The 19,536-nt window shown below is 39.2% G+C and overlaps 1 protein-coding gene across 2 annotated transcripts in view; it reads right to left on the minus strand.

Moving 5' to 3' along the window:
* Positions 1-5,879: 5,879 nt before the first annotated feature.
* Asah2 (N-acylsphingosine amidohydrolase 2) overlaps positions 5,880-19,536 on the minus strand; it is a 65,712-nt gene continuing 52,055 nt past the window's right edge. For both annotated transcript variants that reach the window (XM_038310933.1, XM_038310923.1), the window contains exons 18-20: positions 13,503-13,562; positions 10,229-10,317; positions 5,880-6,069 (exon numbers count right to left, since the gene is read on the minus strand). In XM_038310933.1, coding sequence (XP_038166861.1) covers positions 5,880-6,069; positions 10,229-10,317; positions 13,503-13,562 — 339 coding nt within the window. The remainder of the gene's footprint in view (positions 6,070-10,228; positions 10,318-13,502; positions 13,563-19,536) is intronic.

Below are 19,536 nucleotides of genomic sequence, written 5' to 3' on the forward strand. Positions count from 1 at the left end.
AAACTACGGGGGCCTCTTGCAGCAATTGAGCTGCACTGTCACCCACCACCTCTATGGGGCGCTCCTCAGACACTCCAGCCCTGTCTCACAGTACCAAGCCTCATCTTCCCCATGACCCTTTCATGCCTTCAAAACTGGTACCACCTGGGTGACTTACACTACCAAGCTGCACTGCCAGCACAAAGTACAACTATGGCCATCTCTAGAACATAGCTTCTGTGTGCTAACTTGAGATTTCCATAAGATTCCACTTCAAAAGCCGGGCAGTGGTGGCGCACGCCTTTAATCCCAGCACTCGGGAGGCAGAGGCAGGCGGATCTCTGTGAGTTCGAGACCAGCCTGGTCTACAAGAGCTAGCTCCAGGACAGGCTCTAAAGCTGCAGAGAAACCCTGTCTCAAAAAACCAAAAAATAAAAAATAAATAAAAATAAAAGATTCCACTTCAACAATGCTGGCCCTCTCTTAATCACAGCTAATTCTTCAGTCCCAGATGACCAACATCCATTATACCAGCAAAGCAAAGATTTTCCTCCAGTAGTTTTGGCCTCTTCTTAATCTCAGCTGCTTACTTAGCCCCAGCTGACCAGACATGACAAATTCTTCACATAAAAGTTCTGGTAGAGTCTTTGCTTCCCTCAGAAACTTCACAAGTCAGGAAACTTCACAAGTCAGGCCTCCGTTATCAACACTGATCTCAACATTCTTATCATTCAAATTCCCAAAGAACAGCCCACTGAGCTCTTAGCACTCATTGAACTAGCCTAAAGTTCCAAGGTCCTTCCACAATCCTCCCCAAAGCATGGTAAGGTCTGTCACAGCAATACCCCCACGGTCCTAGTACCAACTTCTATTATATATTATATTATATAGAGGGTTACTATTGCTATGATAAAACACCAAAACCAAAAGCAACTTGGGGAGGGAAGGGTTTATTAGACTTAGAGATCTATAATATAGTCCATCATTGAAGGAAGTCAGGGAATGAATACAAACGGCAGAAATCTGGAAGCAGGGGCTGATGCAGAGGCCATGGAGAGGTGCTGCTCACTGGCTTGCTCCCCATGGCTTGGTCAGCCTGATTTCATGTAGGACTCAAGACCACCAGCCCAAGGATGGCACCATCCATAATGGGCTGAACCCCATTAATTAATTAATTAACTAATTAATTAAAGCCAGAGACGAAAACGCCTCATTGACAGCTTTCCTGGAACTTTACAACACATATTAATTGAAGTTCAAGTTCCAGCTCTTGTAAAGGTGAAATGTTATTGTGAGAACTTATTTTTTCATCACTTTGAATTAAATGACCCAAGTGCTGAATTAAATGACAAGTTTGGATTGTTTGACAATTCCAAACTCTTAGGGCCCCAAGTATTTTCTGTATCGTTGTTGTCTTTAACACAAGGCTCCATCATTGTGGCTGATGGCTGCCCAAGTTCTTGCTATCTTGTTACTTTTACATCTGTAAGGAAGGGAATCCGGTCAGTGGGCTATATGTCTATAACTTCTGTGAGCATCCATGGGAACACGTTGCTTATCTACAATACTGGGCCTGGGCACAAGCACAAGCACAATGTCCCCTTCCTTCTGACTAATTTCTTCATGTACTTTAGGTCTTAACTAAGAGGTCATTTCCCAGGAAACCTACCAGGATGTTTCCCTAAGCTATACTGAGTTGTCGTCTCTAATTCTATGGACTACTCTAGCATTAGGGTCCATGTTGTTCACAGTGTCTGTTGACCTGTCTTCTTTGCCCTTTAAACTTTAAGTTCACTAATAAAGAGAACAGCTCTGTGGCCTCATCATTTTTTATCCTAAAGATTAAATGTCAACCACAAAGTACACAAATGTTAAATACAAACTTGCTAAAGAAATGCACACATTTTCCATGCAAATATCAGTTCTTCTTGAGGACTGTGGTTCTCATGGCTTTTCTAAAATATATTTTCTAGGATTGTCATTATTTCAAAGAGAAAATAGGGTGGGGCTTTAGGTATGCTCACTTCTTTTGTGTTAGTAAGCCATAGATGTGGCCATACATAAAAAAAATAAAAAGTTATATGGTAATGTCAAAAGCTGATGTATGAAGCCGGGCGGTGGTGGCGCACACCTTTAATCCCAGCACTCGGGAGGCAGAGACAGGCGGATCTCTGTGAGTTCGAGACCAGCCTGGTCTACAAGAGCTAGTTCCAGGACAGGCTCCAAAAGCCACTGAGAAACCCTGTCTCGAAAAACCAAAAAAAAAAAAAAGCTGATGTATGGCTTTCCATGCTCACTTCCCCAAGTCACAGGTCCCCTTTCCAAAACGATGAAAGTGTCATTTTAAAATGAGCTATGTACAGCTGAGAGCCAGGCAGACATCATGGATCAAGACATACATCTCCAAAGTTACAGAATAATCCGTCTTGTTGATGGACTTTAAAAAGCTGCACTCTGCATCTCTTCATTCTATTAGGATTTGCCTTCATTTCTCAAAGGAGAAAACATCTAATAGTCTCTTTTCAAGCCTCCCTGCAGCTCTGAATATCAATCACATGGCTCATTTCTGGAGAAGAAAATATAATGGGGATTCTTCTTGTATTCTTACTAGTTTTCACCTTCCAACGTAAGATCCTAAGTGGAATCTCCCTTCCCCCTTTACTTTTGCATGCAGCTGTACAAAGCAATCTTTTGACTGAGAGGATAAGCCAAAGAATTCATCTCAATGTGCTCAGAAGAGCATCAGTGACGTCACTGAGGAGCACAAACACATCTGGATCAGTTACTTCAAGAACACACCTGAATCAGCTACTTCAAGAGTTAGTCCCATGTGAGGTTGCTTACCCTCTGGTCCACTCTTAATCAGAAATATCTTGTTACTTTCAACTGGGTGCATCTTAACTCTTTGTGTGGGACGGTATTTGTCTGTTTCCTTCCCTGAAATGTTATCAGTTAAAGATTCCAAAATCCAGTTGAAATAAGCAAGAAAGAATGAAAGCTCAGGAATGCTGGCCATCATTTTGAAACACTAAAATTGTGAAGAAATCATCTAATGATGGAAATGTGTGTATTAAGAATAAAATCCACATTTTAATGCCATGGAAAAGCAATAGGCTTGCTTATGCTAGATGAGAAATATAAGACAGCAGTTTGGAAAAGGGTATTCATCAGTAAATTTATTCTTGGTCTTGCTATTCAGAATCAGCTCATAACTTTATAACTAGCCACCTGCCAAGAAAACGTCTCAGTTGTCCAAGAAGCTCACAAAGTGCCTGCTACACACATGTTATTAGCATCAGATCTTCAGAGGTTGGGAGGGAACTGGGAGTGGGTATATTCAGTTTGAGTGACTATTTATCTACGAAGGTTATAGATACTACTCACCCTGACCTTGAATAACAGAATCACAGCCTTCTTCCATCTTTCTTCAAAGTGTCCACACTACCTCTCATTACAAAATACTTCTCCCAAACACTTTTTCCAAGTATAGTTCTTAATTTATTATTAAATATTCTCTTGAATACTGACAATTTTACAGAATAATAACTTTTACAGAATGCATAAAATATAGACCTGGAAAAGAAATTGTTTTATGCACTCTAAAGGAATCACAGTATCCTTGAAATCAGAGTAGGCAAGGCACAACAAGTGAAATACAGACAGTTGGACAAACAGACTCTCCTCCAAAACAGTGCTCTCGCCAACCCAACCACCACTTCCCACAACCTTTTCCAGAGCTGCTTCCATGCATTTTGGCTCCATGACGCTATTTACAGACAGAGACACAAACAGGGTCTGTGGCTTTAGATGAACTGACCAGATCAGTTACCTGATGGTGTTCCTTGATGCCCAGGTAACAGGGGTTGTATAATGCAGGGACCTGGTCATGGTTTGTCTATTTTTATAGACTGCAAAATCTAGAAGCATACTGGCTGGAAGAGAAGAAGTCTACTGAGGAACTATATTTCTGTGGTTTATTTCCATGCAGGGCTGGGAACGCAGATACACGATACAATGGTCACTATGGCATAGCTACCAGTGATAAAGAGGGATTCCTAGGCCGACTTTTTGAGGCTTCATTGGGGGAATGGTGATGGGAAATACATCCTTGTATTGTTCTGGGCCATGGGAAATACATTTTCAATCACATCATGGGTTCTGCAATCATTTTTTATTTTGAGATAAACTATTTTCAAAATGTGTTAAGTCCTTGAACATTTACACTTGGTAGGGTGTTCTCATCAGAATAGATATTTACACAAGCCTTGAAAATCCTGATTAGCTCATTCTTCAGCAGTCATCCTCCATAGAAACACTGGAGAACAAAGTCAGCAAACCATGCTCTAGGCTCCTTTTGGTTTGGTCTACTATGCTTAAGTACATAAGCCATGGGGGGAAAAAAGTACAGGCCTACCTTACCATTGCTGTTTTTAAAATAAGCTTACTTTTGAAATGAAGATTGATTTTCTCTTAAAATGCTTACTCCTCTACCTACCTGCTATAATATGACTTGACTTTACTAACAAACTTAGGTAATTTTAAATGCAACTAGAACTTTCAATTCATATTAGATTGTCCTATCTCATAGTTATAGTTATCTATAGTTAGACTATATCATAAGCACTAAAACATTACTTTCAGATTAATATTTAAAAATTATTTGGGCCTCTTTCTTCCCAAATCATAAAAACTAGCATAGAAGACATCTAATAAATGATTTGAAAATTTGTGATTGTCAAAGTTCCTTCCAGAACTTATATTTCTGGTTGACTATTTTATTCTTCAGAGGATTCATCTACACAATCATTTCAATATGACATGAATGAGTACAACACTGGATATGTATGTTTAAATTACTATTCCATAATTCAAAAGTGAGCGAGTAGTTGCTAAAAGATCAGATAAATGCCTTTTAAATTTCCCCTTTGATGACGGTATTTCCAGTGTTAATATTTTTGTCTTAAGATCTACATCCAAGGCAAAGCTTTAGAGTTTGAGGTACATTTGACTGGTGAAACATTTAAAAACCATTTCTAGTAATTCTTGGGAAGACTAGACATGATCTAGCAGGATAAGGACACTTTGAAGAATACAAGGCATAAACAAAGCACTGTAAGTGACATCCACATACTTGGACTCTGGAGGCAACCCCAGAAAAGATCTGAACATGAACAATAACCCTGAGCCAGGCAGACCCATCCCAAAGTGATTGATCGAAAGGACTAAGCTCATTTGAATGCAGGAAAATCTGGCATGCAATTTTTCTGGGTGTATTTTAGCTGGGATCATATATTTGTAGTAAGTTTACATGATACTTTGTAAATGCAACTAGGGGAAAATATATAACAACCTTATTCTAACCTAAAGTGAATTAAACCTCATTATACCTCTCTGGAAAATCAAGTGTCAATCTAGAGGATTTCTAGAAAGTTCTCTAGAATTCTCATTCAAAAAAAGTCTATAAATAAATAGGTTAAACATTGTTCACATATCTTCAGATACTATTATTGTATTGCTGAGATTTCAAGTTAAAGGGAATTATCTCTTAAGCAACCACAAAGCCTCAAGTAAAATCATGCTTTAGGATAAAGACCACAAGAAGCATGATTGCCAGACAACTTCTGTCATACATATTCTCTCATTCACTAATAACCATTCATTCATTCATTCATTCATTCATTCTCTTTCTCTCCACCCCCTTCTCTTCCTTCCCTATAAGCATGCATATGCATAATCATACAAACACATAAACACGCACATCTGTCCCACCAGCAATAAACTATCTGTCCCCTAAGCAGGGACAGCCACAAAAAAAATCGAACTGATAGTTCACATTTGTGTGAAATCACTCTATAATGTACACAGAGAAAAGCTGGTTTTCAATATCTGTCAGCGTTCCACTAAGTAGCTACTACTTCAAACGGAGAAGAAATGCCTTCAAATGCAAGTATGACGGCAGGCTTTAGAAGTTCTTGCTTCCGATTGTGTCCAAAATATCGTATTCTGTAGATTCCAGGCTGTGCAGTATCTGGAATATACCATTCAATTGTTGCATTGCTCAGACCCAGTAGTCCCTTGTGCCAATAAAGCCTGTTAATAGAAAACAAGCAAATAAAAAATACAACATTGCTCTTTAAAATGTTTTATTTTCATTCTGCGTAACAGCCCAGGTCCCCTTCTTACCAGATGACTTCAATCTGCCTGTACAACCTTCAACTTGCAGGCCCAGCCCGCAGTGTACAGCTTATGCCAGGAGCTTGCTAGTTCACTCTTTGAACATCCTCCGCAGTCCCGAGATCAACCCAGAGTCCCACATCCAATTCCCCATCCCAGTCCAGTCAGCCACATCCAATCTGCCCCCAACCCACAGGCTTTGGAAAGGATGTGTGCCCGTCCAAGCTCCCTCCTACTACTTGATTTCACCACACCTGCACCATGGGCAACTTTCAGGTCCACCCAGCTCACATATCCTGTGCTCTGTCCCATCCTGAAAGTTGGATTCAATACAGAGACAGAAACACTGACGAGAATTCAAACCGAAGTGAAGGTGGAGTTTAAAACAACTCAAGAATTCAACTAAGAAACTCAAAGGAAAACCAGGCTGGTGGAATGAATCAAACAGGATACAGTATATTAGGACTTAAAGAAATTAGACCACATGTGCAAAGAAGATGAAAAAATAGAAAAAATAAAACAGGAACGAGCATGAAGTAACTGAGGGACACTAGGAAAAGAACACATTTTTAAATTATAGGCATAGATGAAGGTGATGAATCCCAAGTCAATAGATAGAACTAATGATCTTCAAATCTTCAACAAGATAATAGAAGAAAACTTGCCCAAATGAAAGAAAGATACACTCATATAGATACAAGAAGCACAAAGAACAGCAAATAGACAGAACCAGTAAAAAAAAAAAAACTCATAATGACATATCGTAGTCAAAACACAAATATAATAAGGATAAAGGATGGCTATCAAAAGAACAAGGAAAAAAACACAGGTCACATATAAAGAAAAAAATCACCCATATAACAACTTATTTCTCAGTGGAAACTTTGAAAACTAGGAGCACTTGTAGCAATATATTCCAAGTTATAAAAGGCATGACTATCAAGCTAAACTACTGTACAAATCTATCTGTTGAGGAAGAAAGAAATATTTTTCCACAATATGAAAAGCCTAAAAGAATTCCTGTCCATTATACCAGCCCTAAACAGAGTACGAGAAGCAATACTTCAAATTCAGGAGAGAGAGCCATAGCTGTCAACTATTGAGAGTAAAGGAATAAAACTATAGTTACTGATACACAAGGTACCACTAAGAGCACAGCAAAAAGCGACAAATGACCGTAATCAACACACACTGTTCAGTGATAGCTTTAAATATTAAAGATCTTAACTCTCCAATCATGAGACACAGGTTGGCTGAACAGATTAAGAAACAAATTCCATCTTTCTGTTGTCTACAAGGAACTTATCTTTAAAAATAAACACCCCTGTAAGAATGGGAAAAATCATTTACAGGCAAATACAAGCAAGAATTTCTATCCTGTATCTGGCAAAATAGACTTTGAACTCAAACTAATCAGAAGAAATAAATAAGGATACTTCATTCTAATTAAGGGAATAATTAGCCAAAAAGATATTACAATCTTAAATATATATGCACCTAATTCTAGGCCACACAATTTTTAAAAAAGAAAAAAAATCATACAATTGGAATTAAATACACAGATTAACATCCAACAATAGTCAATAATTTTAATATACCACTGTCCCAGTAGACAGGCCACCTGAACAAAAATAACAGCAGAAAAGCATCAGAATTAAACAATCTCACATATCGAATAGACCTAATAAATAAATATTTACAGACAATCTCACCCAAATGCCAAAGAATACACACTCTACTTAGCAGTCCATAGAAGTTTCTACAAAACAGACCAAATCCTGGGACACAAAACAATTCTTAACACATTCATAAAGACTGAAAAAACTTCATGTATCCTATCTAACCAAAATGCAATAAAACTTAAAACAGATAGCAAATAAATCTGTAGTAACGACACAAATTCATGAAGATTAAACAAGTCATTACTAATTAATGAATGTGTCAAAGAAGAAGTAAAGAAAAAAATTAAATATCTAGAACTAATGGAAGATGAAAACACAACACGACAAAAGCTCTAAGACACAGTAAAAGAGTGGACATTAAAAATCAGTGTCAGGCATGGTAGTGCATGCCTTTAATCCCAGCACGTGGATCTATGAGTTTGAGTTAGACCCAGTGCATACAGTGAGTTTTAGGATAACCAGAACTACATAGAGAAACCCTGTCTCAGAAAAACAAAACAGAAGGAATATAGATAAATGACTTATTGATGAAACGCAAACATTTGGAAAAAAACAGGAACAAATTTACACCCATTTAGATGGCGAGAAATAATAAAAACCAGATCTGAAACTACTTAAATGGAGACAAAAAAAGAATACAAAAAAAATCAACAACTATAAAAGGTGATTCTTTGAGAAGATAAAGAAGATCAATAGACTCTTGGACCAACTACCAGGAAAGGAGGGAGGAAGGGAGTGAGAGAGGGAGAGAGGTGGGGAAGGAAGGACCCAAATTAACAGAATTAGAAATGAATGGGCAAACATTACAATAGACACCAAAGATACTCAGAATATTTTAAGGGAATATTTTACAAACCTGTACTCCATTAAGATAGAAAATACAAAAGTAATAGACAATTTTCTAGATTCAGTGAACTCACCAAAATTAAACCAAGAAGAACTCAACAACTTAAACAAATGCAAAACAAATGAAAAGATAGAAAAAAATAAATGTTTTCTGTCTTTAAAAAAAGAAAAAGTCCAGGGCCAGGTGGATTCACAGCAGAATTCTTCAAGACTTCCAAAGATCTACAACCAATCCCTCTCAAACACTTTAGGAAGAGAAGGAGCACTCCCAGACTCCTTCTCGGAAGTCAGTGTCATGCTAATACTAAAACCAGGGAAAGACACAGCAAAAAAAATTAAAACTACAGGCCATTATCCCTGGTGAAGATAGATATTAAAATCCTCAATAAAACACTACAAACCAAATATAGAACACATACCAAAAAAGATTATCCACCACAATCAAGTTGACTTTATCACCAAGATGTGGGAATGGTTAAAATTACATATCATAAGCCAATAAATGTAATCAACCACATCAATGAACTTTTAAAACTACAAGGAAATCACACTATCCTTTCAATAGACACAGAAAATGCTTTTGTCAAAAATCAACATACCTTCATGATAAAAGTACTAGAGAGAGTAGAACTAGGGTAAATACACGTGAACATACTAAAGGCTATCTATGGCAAATCCATAGCCAACATCATCCTAAATGGAGAAAAACTTGAACCAATCCCATTGAAATCAGGAATGAGACTATTTCCACTTCTTTCCAAAATCATGTTCTAACCACTCGCTGGAGCAATAAGGCAAGAGAGGTAAATAAATGAGATATAAATTTGAAAAGAAGTCAAATTAGTTTTCTTTGCAGGTGAAATGATATGTAAGAGATCTGAAATTTTCACCAGAAACAATCTGGGAACCATCAATAATTTCAACAAAATAGCAGCATGCAAAATCAGCTTACAAAAATCTAAAGCTTTTCTATACACCAACAGTAAACATTTTGAAAAAGCAATCACAGACACACTCCTATTCCCAATAGCCTCAAAAAATATAAAATATCTAAGAATAAACCTAACCAAGCAGGTGCGGGACCTCTGCAATGAACTCTACCAAACTGTGCCAACTCCTTCACCTAGGATATTTTTCAACCAATTTACAAGAAGGCTGACTAGTTTTTCAAGAAATTCCTTTGACTATGGGAAAAAACAAAGTCGGTGCAAGCGGGAGAGGGTCATAGTTCAGGGATACAGCACTTTCCCAGTGTGCACCAGGCTCTAGATTCTACCCCCCAACAACACAAAAATAAAAGCCAAAGGATGTCAGCCAACATCTCATTGTACGTAATCCTAAAGAAGCCAATACTATGCTGGCTGCTCCCCATCAATAGAGTTCAAATGGAGCCTAATAAAATAAGTCAATGTGGCCAGAAGGAGCCTTGGAAATTTGCTATCATTAATATTATGTCATGTATTAAGAAGACTTTCAGTTTGTCCTACCTGCATTTTGAAGCAACTGTTTCAAGGCATCGCAGACAAATAACACATAGCCATGCTTACCTCGTCTCCCAGGAGGCATCATTATACATTATCTGCCAGTCGGCTATAGAGTCCTCATATTTCTCCACAGTGAGGAAGGTTTCATGGGTCTGAAATACAATTAACACCACTTATCAAGCACAACACAGTCACAGAGAGATCCGGTCTGCTCTGGCTCCCTTCGCTACACACCAACCCACCAATGTCTGCTGTGCACAAGCGTCAGGATTTTACCCAAATTCCTGGGCACACCCCTTTATGCAATGGCTTCAGAATAATAGTTCGCCTCCTTTTTTTTTAAGAAACGCGCAAAAATTTAGAAATTTTGAGGAAGTGTAATTATGGTATTCACAGCAAATTTGGAAGTTAGGGCTGAGAAGAAATTTAAAGTGCAATGATATTTTAAAAAGACATAAATCAAGATTAAGAGGGCAAGCCTCTCCAGTCACTCCATGATTGAGGAGAGGAAATGGGACATCTTCCTCTCTCACGCTCTCTCTGCCTCCAGGTAACTGAATTATTAGTTACCATGCCTTCCTAAGCCAAAAAGTTGAAAAAATGCATACATTGTCCCTGTTTTGGGGGTGCTAAAGACACTTCTACACTGTAATAATAGATGCCTAGAAACCATAGCATAGGCAGAGTGTATTTCTACACTGGGAGATAATTATAACAGGAATTTATTTCAGACCAAGACTACAGCTTCAAATAAAGCAAAGGTCTGGATGATATGACAAGGTAATAAATCAAGTGGTCATAAATCTCCATTATCATTAAGCTTTGTCCACTGCCTCCCTCAAGGAGCTGTGAGGATGGGTCGGTCAGTAAAGTGCTTGCTGTAGAAGCATGAGGATCCACGTTCAGATGCCCAGAACCCACATGTGCATGTAGGTGTGCTTATAATCCCAGTACTGAGAGGTGGAGACAGACAGAGCCCTGAAGCTCCCAGGCTAGTCACCTTAAGGCTCTAAGTTCAGTGAGAGGCACTTTCTCAAAAAAAAAAAAAAAAGATAGAGAGCAAATGAGGAACATATGCAATGTTGGGCTTTGACCTCCACGTCTCTGCACCCAGCACGTGTGTCCACATCTACCTGAACACACAACTAGGAGTTGTGTCTACTTCATCTTTACTCCTCACAACCCTGTATACCTGCCATTTACAAATCTCCAGATAACTCTAATAAACAGAGTTTATTGTGTTTTCGCCATGTCATGTTTAAAACAGTAATCTAATTTTTCAACAGATACATGACATTTAATAAGGAAGTGCTCATCACCATGATGACTAATAAGGAGAGCTATTTCTGCACATTGAGGGCACGGTGGTGTTGGGGGGGCCTTAGATGGAGGAGGAAGTGTGATGGTCCCTAATAACTAGGTCTAGAATACAGCTTGTAAATCATGCCTATGTCCCCAAAATATCAGGACAAAACATGTGACTACCTTTTTCCTACTTCCCTATCATAATCTCTTACAGATACATATTTATTAAAAATTAATCCCTCTGCCAATGAGTTTACTTATATACAAAGTAAGGACAATAAAACAAGCTACTGGATAGTAGAGAGGATTCGTTAAATGCACGTAGCAGTAAATATAAATCATCTAGCTTAATATTTGGAGAGAGTAATTGCTCAGCAATTAGGGATAGTGACAATATGATTACAGGTAATAGGGAGCACTAGAGATTGCTGTGCACCCTTTCAGAGGGTTCTGAGGAGTGCCACCGTGATGCTGTTACCATCCTGTCCACACAGCACTCGTGAGATGAGTGCTCTGAGCATGTTGGGCATCATACAGCATTTTGATATCTTCAGAAAGCAATGTTCTGACCATGCAGATGTTCTGGAGAAGCTTAACTACAGGTGCACAGTGACTGTCCAAACATTGGAATATCTCTCCCAAAACTTATTGTGATGGCATCATATTGCCACAACTCTATCATAGAGCAATGATATTTGAATAGACAGAAAGGACACAGCTCATTTGGCAGGAAGGTGTTTTGGGTTACAGGTGATTTTGGACCCTAGGGAGAATTACTCAGTATAATGGCTATATCCACAGTCAGGGTAGAAAAGTGACCTAAAAACCACTTTTATAGGTCCACTCTCCTCCAAAAATTTCTACAGATTTTGTGTTTGTGGTTTTGGCGGTTACCTTCTTTTATTTAGTTAGTATTTTTTAAATTTTTGTTAATTTATGTCATTGAGCATGTACTCCAAGGAATGTATGAATGCCACACCACACATGTTGAAGTGAGTTCTCTCCTTCCTCCCTGTGGGTTGCTGGGACTGAACTCAGGTTCCTCGGGATTGGTGACAAACTTCTTTACAAACTGAGTCACCTTTACCAAACCAGCTTTCCTTAGTTTTTGAGACAAAGCCTTGCTGTATAGGGCAGGCTGGCATACAACACTTGGTTATCTAGCCTCTACTTCCCATATCCTGGGATTTCAACTGTGAGTCACTACATCTAGTTTGGTTAGACACTTGGAGTCAGAACCTATACTGCTGTTGTTCGTTTGGATACAAGATTACTCTATGAAAATTGCAGAAATTGCAGAAGACTACAATCATTTATTTCTAGGCATGTTGTGTGTGTGTGTGTGTGTGTGTGTGTGTATTTTATTATATATATCACCAAAGCAAAAACACAGGACATGTTTGGTAACAAATTTTTAACAGTAATTAACTCTAAAAAACAGATTTATGGGAAGAAGTACTTCTATGTTCTACTTTATTAATTTTTGGGCTGTTTGTTTTTACATCAGGCATCTTATTTCTTATGTAATATTTCCACGTTAAACATCCGATTGTGTCAACAGGAAACCGGCCAATGTAAAGCACATGGAACAGAACTCTTGGGGCATGTACCAGTGTGTGATCATTCCAAGACAGAAGAAGTCTGGAGTAGCAATGCTGGAGGGGTCAGAAAGGTCCCCAAAAAGAGGGGAAATCACCTCCTTATTTTTTCCCCCTTCCAATATGATAACACACTTAGTTAGTTCTAAATTTAAATGTGTAAATGAGAATGTCTCTGAGTCTGTGTTTTTTGGAAACACAGTTTTCCCCTGCAGGAATTGTTCTACACACGACATTCTGAAGGGTCCAGAACAGTCTTCCTGTGTGCTGTGTTCCACATTCAATTCCTCACCAGCTGTACCCACTGAACATTTTCCCACCTCCAAAAATAAAGTAAGAAAAATACTGATATATTTTTGAATATGTGCGATTCTCCTGTAAAGTGAAGGGAAGCTTTAAAAGTGGATTTAAATTTGGAAGACAATGAAGCTCACCTGATTTTCTGCTGAATTCTTTGGGTTAGCACCTACAAATGTAACTTCAACCACTTCTCCCTGCAAATTAAAATTACACCCAATTAAATCTAATGCATGCCTCTTTGCTGTATTCAGATTTGAAACATTATCTCCTGTACATCCTAGCATTATTCCTGTATGCATGTTCTATTTAATTAAGTGATGCCCTTCTAAGTTTGCTGGGAATTGGAGCTAATGAATTTTATTTTGGCAGATTAATATATAAGTAAAGATCCAGAGCTATAGTTTTTAATGGGGTAACACATTAAAATGACTTCAGATTGTGTTACAGAGCCCTTTCATGAAACAACAGCCACATACACCACAAAGAAATCAGAAGTTAATTACACAGTTAGAGCCACACAGTCATTAACAAAGTTGTCAAAACAGTAATTGGAGAAAAGACAGTTTTGACAATGAATGATCCCCAATAGCACACTGGAACTAACAAATGAGACTGCATGAAATTAGAATGTTTCTTCAGTCCAGCAGAAAAAGCCATCAACAGAGTGAAGGGTATCTACAGGATGACCTAAATCTTTACCAACTGTTTATCTATCGTAGCTTTTTTTTCTTATTCCTATGATAAAATACCCTGACAGGAGCATCCTATGGGAGAAAAGGGCTTGTTCTGGTTCACAGTTCGAAGGTCAAGGCAGCACTGAGCTCACTTTCTATATTTCTTTAAAGATTTATTTCGTTTTTCATTATGTGTACACATATATGTCCATTTGTAGACATCTGCACAAGTGTGGGTGCTATCTGAAACCAGAAGCCTCAGATCCCTCTAGAAGTGGAGTTACAGCTGGCTATGAGTCTCTGACATCGGTGTTGCTGGGAGCCACAATCCTGTCCCCTGGAAGAGGAGTGCACACTCCTAACCACTGAGTCACTGCCTCAACCCCTAGATTTCTCCATTTTATACATACCTGGATCTTCCTTTTTTTAAAAAAAAAAATGGTTCTGCCTACAGTTAAGATTGACAGTTTCGAACTACTTTCTAAACACCGATGTAAACAAATAAACAAACACTTCTCTTAGCTTTAATGAGAGAAGCCTCTCTATACAATGAATAACAGTGAATGCAGACTCTTGCCTACTCAAGGTGTTGAAAAATCAAATAGCTGGTTGAGTTCTCAGCCCTAAGGAGGCCATTTATACCATTCCAGGCAAGGTTCAGGAAATATTGCAAAACAATGTGTAGAAGGAATGTAAGCGCCAGGAGACAGGGATGGGGGCTATGAAATGCTCTTTTCTGGGCTTGACACAGCCATGGCATCATGGGCTCACAGCAGCTGCACTGGCTTCACACGAGACTGGACTTGTCAAAAGTCAATGAAGAAACGGGGGGTTTCTCTGTGGCCTTACCCACCCCTTCTAAGCCAGTGGTGATTTATGGATTCTAGGTGATGGGCAGTCATCTTCAGATGTGTGCCCATTGGTGTGCCCAGCCAGTCCCATTGTCTAATTCCATACCCATGGCCATACAGATGGTGCAGATTAAACCCAGTCCCATAGAACAAAACAAAAAGACAAGAACATCAGAAAGGACCTGTAGGGAGGAGGGAGTATCAACAAGAGTGGGAAGGAGGTAAGAGAGGGTAGGGAGGGAGTAATCAGAATATATGTGTGACATAGCCAAAAAGCAAATTTAATTAATTAAAAAATACTTCTAGAACCATAAACCTCAATGATAAATTTTACTGTGGATTATACCACAGTAGCCTCTCCTAATATACATTTTATGTCCTAAAAATAGATAAATAAATAGATATGTTAAAATCAGAGAAAGAAAATCTGGGTCTTCTAGCATCAATTAATCAAGATATTTCTCTGCAGGCATATACTTCCAGGCCCAACTCCCAGGTAAATTCTTTCAAGTCTGACAATTAACTCTAGTCAACACAAGATCTAATAATGTAGTCCTGTCCAGATTCTACAGAAGAATTCCAGAAATTAAATCCCAAAAATCAATCATCTGATCAATAAATGAACTAATGAGTGGAACATTATGTTCTGCAAGGAAGAAAGACAAATGTCCTGGTGATACTTCCTTCAAGTACTCAACATCATTAGCTGTCAGGGAAATACAGTTTAAGACTACATTGAGATTTTCTCTCGTGCCTGTTGGACCGACTACCATCAACTAACCCAGCAGCATCCACTGCTGGTGTGGACAGGGGACATAGAAATCCTTCTTGCCTGGTGTTGGAAATGTGCACTTACATAGCCAGTCCATAAGTCAGTATTGAGGCTGCTCAGACACTAAAGCTGGAACCATGAGATGACCCGATTAACCACCCCAGACAGACACGTGAAGGAGTCCGAGTTAGCGTATGTCCCAGTCTGCTTCTGTACGGCTGTGGGGAAACACTGACCAGAGCTACTGGGAAGAAAGAGTTTACTGGGCCTCTACTTCACTTCAAAGTCCATCACTGAGGCAATTCAGAGCGGAAACTCCAAGGAGCAACCTGACGTCAGAAACTGAAGCAGAGACGATGGAGGTTTGCTCCCCATGACTCACTCAACCTGCCTTCTTCTACGATCCAGGAACGCTTGCTCAGGAGCGGCATTACCCTCAGCGGGCTCCCTCCACATCAATCGCCAATCAAGAAAATGCCCACAGATACACCCACAGACCGATCTGAGGAGGGAAATTCCTCAGTTGAGGGTCCCATTTCTAGGCAACTCCAGTGTGTGTCAGCGTGACAAAAATCTAACCAGCAAAGCATACCAGAAAAATATTTGCACATCTATGTTTGTTACAGAACTATGGACGAGAGCTAAGATAGGAAACCATTGGACATGTTCATTAACATGTGAATAGGTAAAGAAAATGCAGTACAATAGAACTTTATGCCACAATGAAGGATAATTAAATTAGCAGGAAATGTAATAAAACTGGTGATCACTGAATTAAAAAAAAGGCAAGACTCAGAAAGACAAATACTGCATGCTTTGCCTCACATGTAAATGTCACATATACATATATGACATTGTGACATGACAGTAGAAAAAACTATGGCGTTTCAAATAGATATGAACTAGGTTTCTTTGTGATCCTGGGATAAATATATGTACTTATTTTCTATTTCTCTCCACTCCCCCACAATTCCCTGTGCCCCATTTCATCCTATTGCTGATCCCTTTTCCCCAACTAGCCTCCCTCTGCCCTAAGGACTTCTATATTCTACAACTCTCCCTTGGTCCTACTTCCACCCTCCCTTCAGACCTCTTTCTCTCAATTTCTTTGAATGCTAACAAAAAATATTTTAAAAATCAAGTTTGGACATCACAAAAGCAGACAAAAAAATGCTCATCCCCAAGCTCCATATTTGTCTAAGCTCTGTCTAATCACAACAACAGCAGATTTTCTTCTTCACCCCAGACCAGGCTTGGGTGTTCTATCACATGAATATTTTGTTGCATCAGCTTGGTTGGGATTGAGACTGTGGTTGGATGTTGGAATATGATTCCCAAGGCACTTAGCAGAGACACATTAACCTAATGAGGAACTCTGCAAGCTCTGACAGGAAATCAGCAAGACAAGCCAAGGATCATGATTTATCCCAGCTCTTATCAGAAAAAGCAAGTTTGAGGAGGCTTAGGGGAAGGAAATGAAAGAAGAAATAAGAAAAAATATGATGCTATATATAGATATAATTGTGAAAATATAAAAACAAAACCCACTTCTTTGCATACTAACTAAAAACAATATAAAAATGCAAAGAAGATGAATATGTATAAACTATATAATATGTAGTATGTATAGCCTTTGAGTAGAAAGGGGACTATGGTGGGTGGGGAGCATGCCTAAAGTGGGGGCAGAGGGGAAGAGAGGGTAATGGGGTTGTTAAACAAACATTGCCTGTTTTCTCTAGATTAAAACAAATATAGGAGGTGAAAACAGACAGGGACCGAGGCACCAGGGAAGCCAAGCAGAGGAGCCAAATACTATAACATACATGTGGCCTGGCTAGTTTTTCTCAACCTGATGCAAGCTAGGGCCATCTGGGGAAAAGGAAACTTAATCAAGAAAATGACTACATAGGATTGACTTGTAACCAAGTCTGTAGGGCATTTTCTTGATTAATGATTTATATGGTAGGGGCTAGCCCACCGTCTGTTATACTGTCCCTGTCCTCTGCATCAATTCCTGCCTCGGGTTCAAGCTCTAACTGCCCTGGATGATGGACATCAAGCTATAAGATGAAATAAACCCTTTCCTCTCCAAGTTGCTTTGGCCATGGTGTTTTGACACAGCAATAGAAACTCTAAGAAAACATGGATAAAAATTCCCTGATGAAACTCCTTACTCCTTATGCAAACTAAAAACTTTAATTAAAAAAAAACTGGTCATTAATATCACTTAATATCAATGGACTCAATTCACCTATAAAAAGGCACAGGCTAAGAGATTGGATACGAAAACAGGATCCAACATTCTGCTGTTTACAAGAAACACACCTCAACCACAAAGACAGACATCTACTCAGAGTAAAGGGTTGGGAAAAGGTTTATCAAGCAAATGGACCTAAGAAACAAGCCGGTGTGGCCATACTAATTTCTAACAAAGTTGACTTCAAACTAAAATCAATCAGAAGAGATGGAAAGGGACACTTTATACTCATTACAGGAAAAATCTATCAGAATGAAGTCTCAATCCTGAATATCTATGCCCCTAATACAAAAGCACCCACTTATATAAAAGAAACATTACTAAAAAAAAAAATTGGCCATGCAGAGCAGTGGTGGCACATGCCTTTAACCCCAGCACTCGGGAGGCAGAGGCAAGTGGATCTCTGTGAGTTCAGTGCCAGTCCGGACTACAGAGCTAGTGACAGGACAGACTCTATACCTCTAGCATTCAGATGCTGTCACCACCTTCTGTCATCTATGAGTACCCATACATACGGAGCAAACACTCTTACACACACACACACACACACACACACACACACAGGCACACACAAATAAATAAACAGGAGAACTCTGAATACTTGTCTCCTAAGATCAGAGACAAGCCATGGCTACCAAGACTCACAAATCCTAGTCCAGATTTGTTGTAGTTTAAACGTGATGTGTCCTCTCTCCCAGAGTGTATTGAAGGCTGGGGCTCCAGGGATTAGAACTGTTCAGAGATGATAGGCATATGAGGGCACTAACATCACAATGGGTTTGTCCATTTTTACCTACTATGAACTTGTACTGAACGAATCATTAGTGGGGTGACCTGGTTGAGAAAGCAGGTCACTTTTAGCGTGGCTTTGAAACCTCTATTTTCTCCCTGGTCCTTCCTCGTGTTTCCCTACACTTCTCAGACACTGTAGTGGGAAAATAATCCTATCACGCCTTTCCTTCTACCTCACCAGGCAGAAGCCCAGGCAACGGAGCCAAGTGACATGGTTTGAAATCTCTGAAACCATGAACCAAAATAAATCCTCTCCATAGTCGTGATACTTAACACTCTGCACCAACTTGGCAAGATTAGAATCACCAAGGAAACATATGTCTGGGGTCTTTATGAAGATGTTCCAGGAAGGTTAACTGACAATGAAAGACTCACGCTAATGTGAGTGGCACTATCCCATGGGCTCGAAGACTAGACTGAATAAAAAGGAAAAGAGCAAACAGAACACTAGCATTTGCCTCTCTGTTGTGACTATGGAGGTAGTGTGACCAGCTGCCGCATATGCCTGTGGCTATGGCTTCCCCACCGTGGCGGCTTGCATCCTCCATTTGGAAGTCAAGAACATACTCTTCCGTCCTTTGAGCTCGTCAGATACACTGCCAGAGCAGTGGGAAAATTAGCTGACACACCTGCCTTCTGTCGCTTTCCCAGCTGTTTTATCACAGCAACGAGAAACTAACACTGCATTCTGGAGCATTTCATACTTGATGAAGCCCGACTACGAAACTTCGTCATGCTTCATTGGATAAAAAGAGAAATCTAGAAATGGATACTTTAGTAGCATTTCACTTGTATTTTAATAAATAAAGCTGACCTGAAGAA

Source organism: Arvicola amphibius, chromosome 1 (genome assembly GCF_903992535.2).
Source record: "Arvicola amphibius chromosome 1, mArvAmp1.2, whole genome shotgun sequence".
NCBI lineage: Eukaryota > Metazoa > Chordata > Mammalia > Rodentia > Cricetidae > Arvicola > Arvicola amphibius.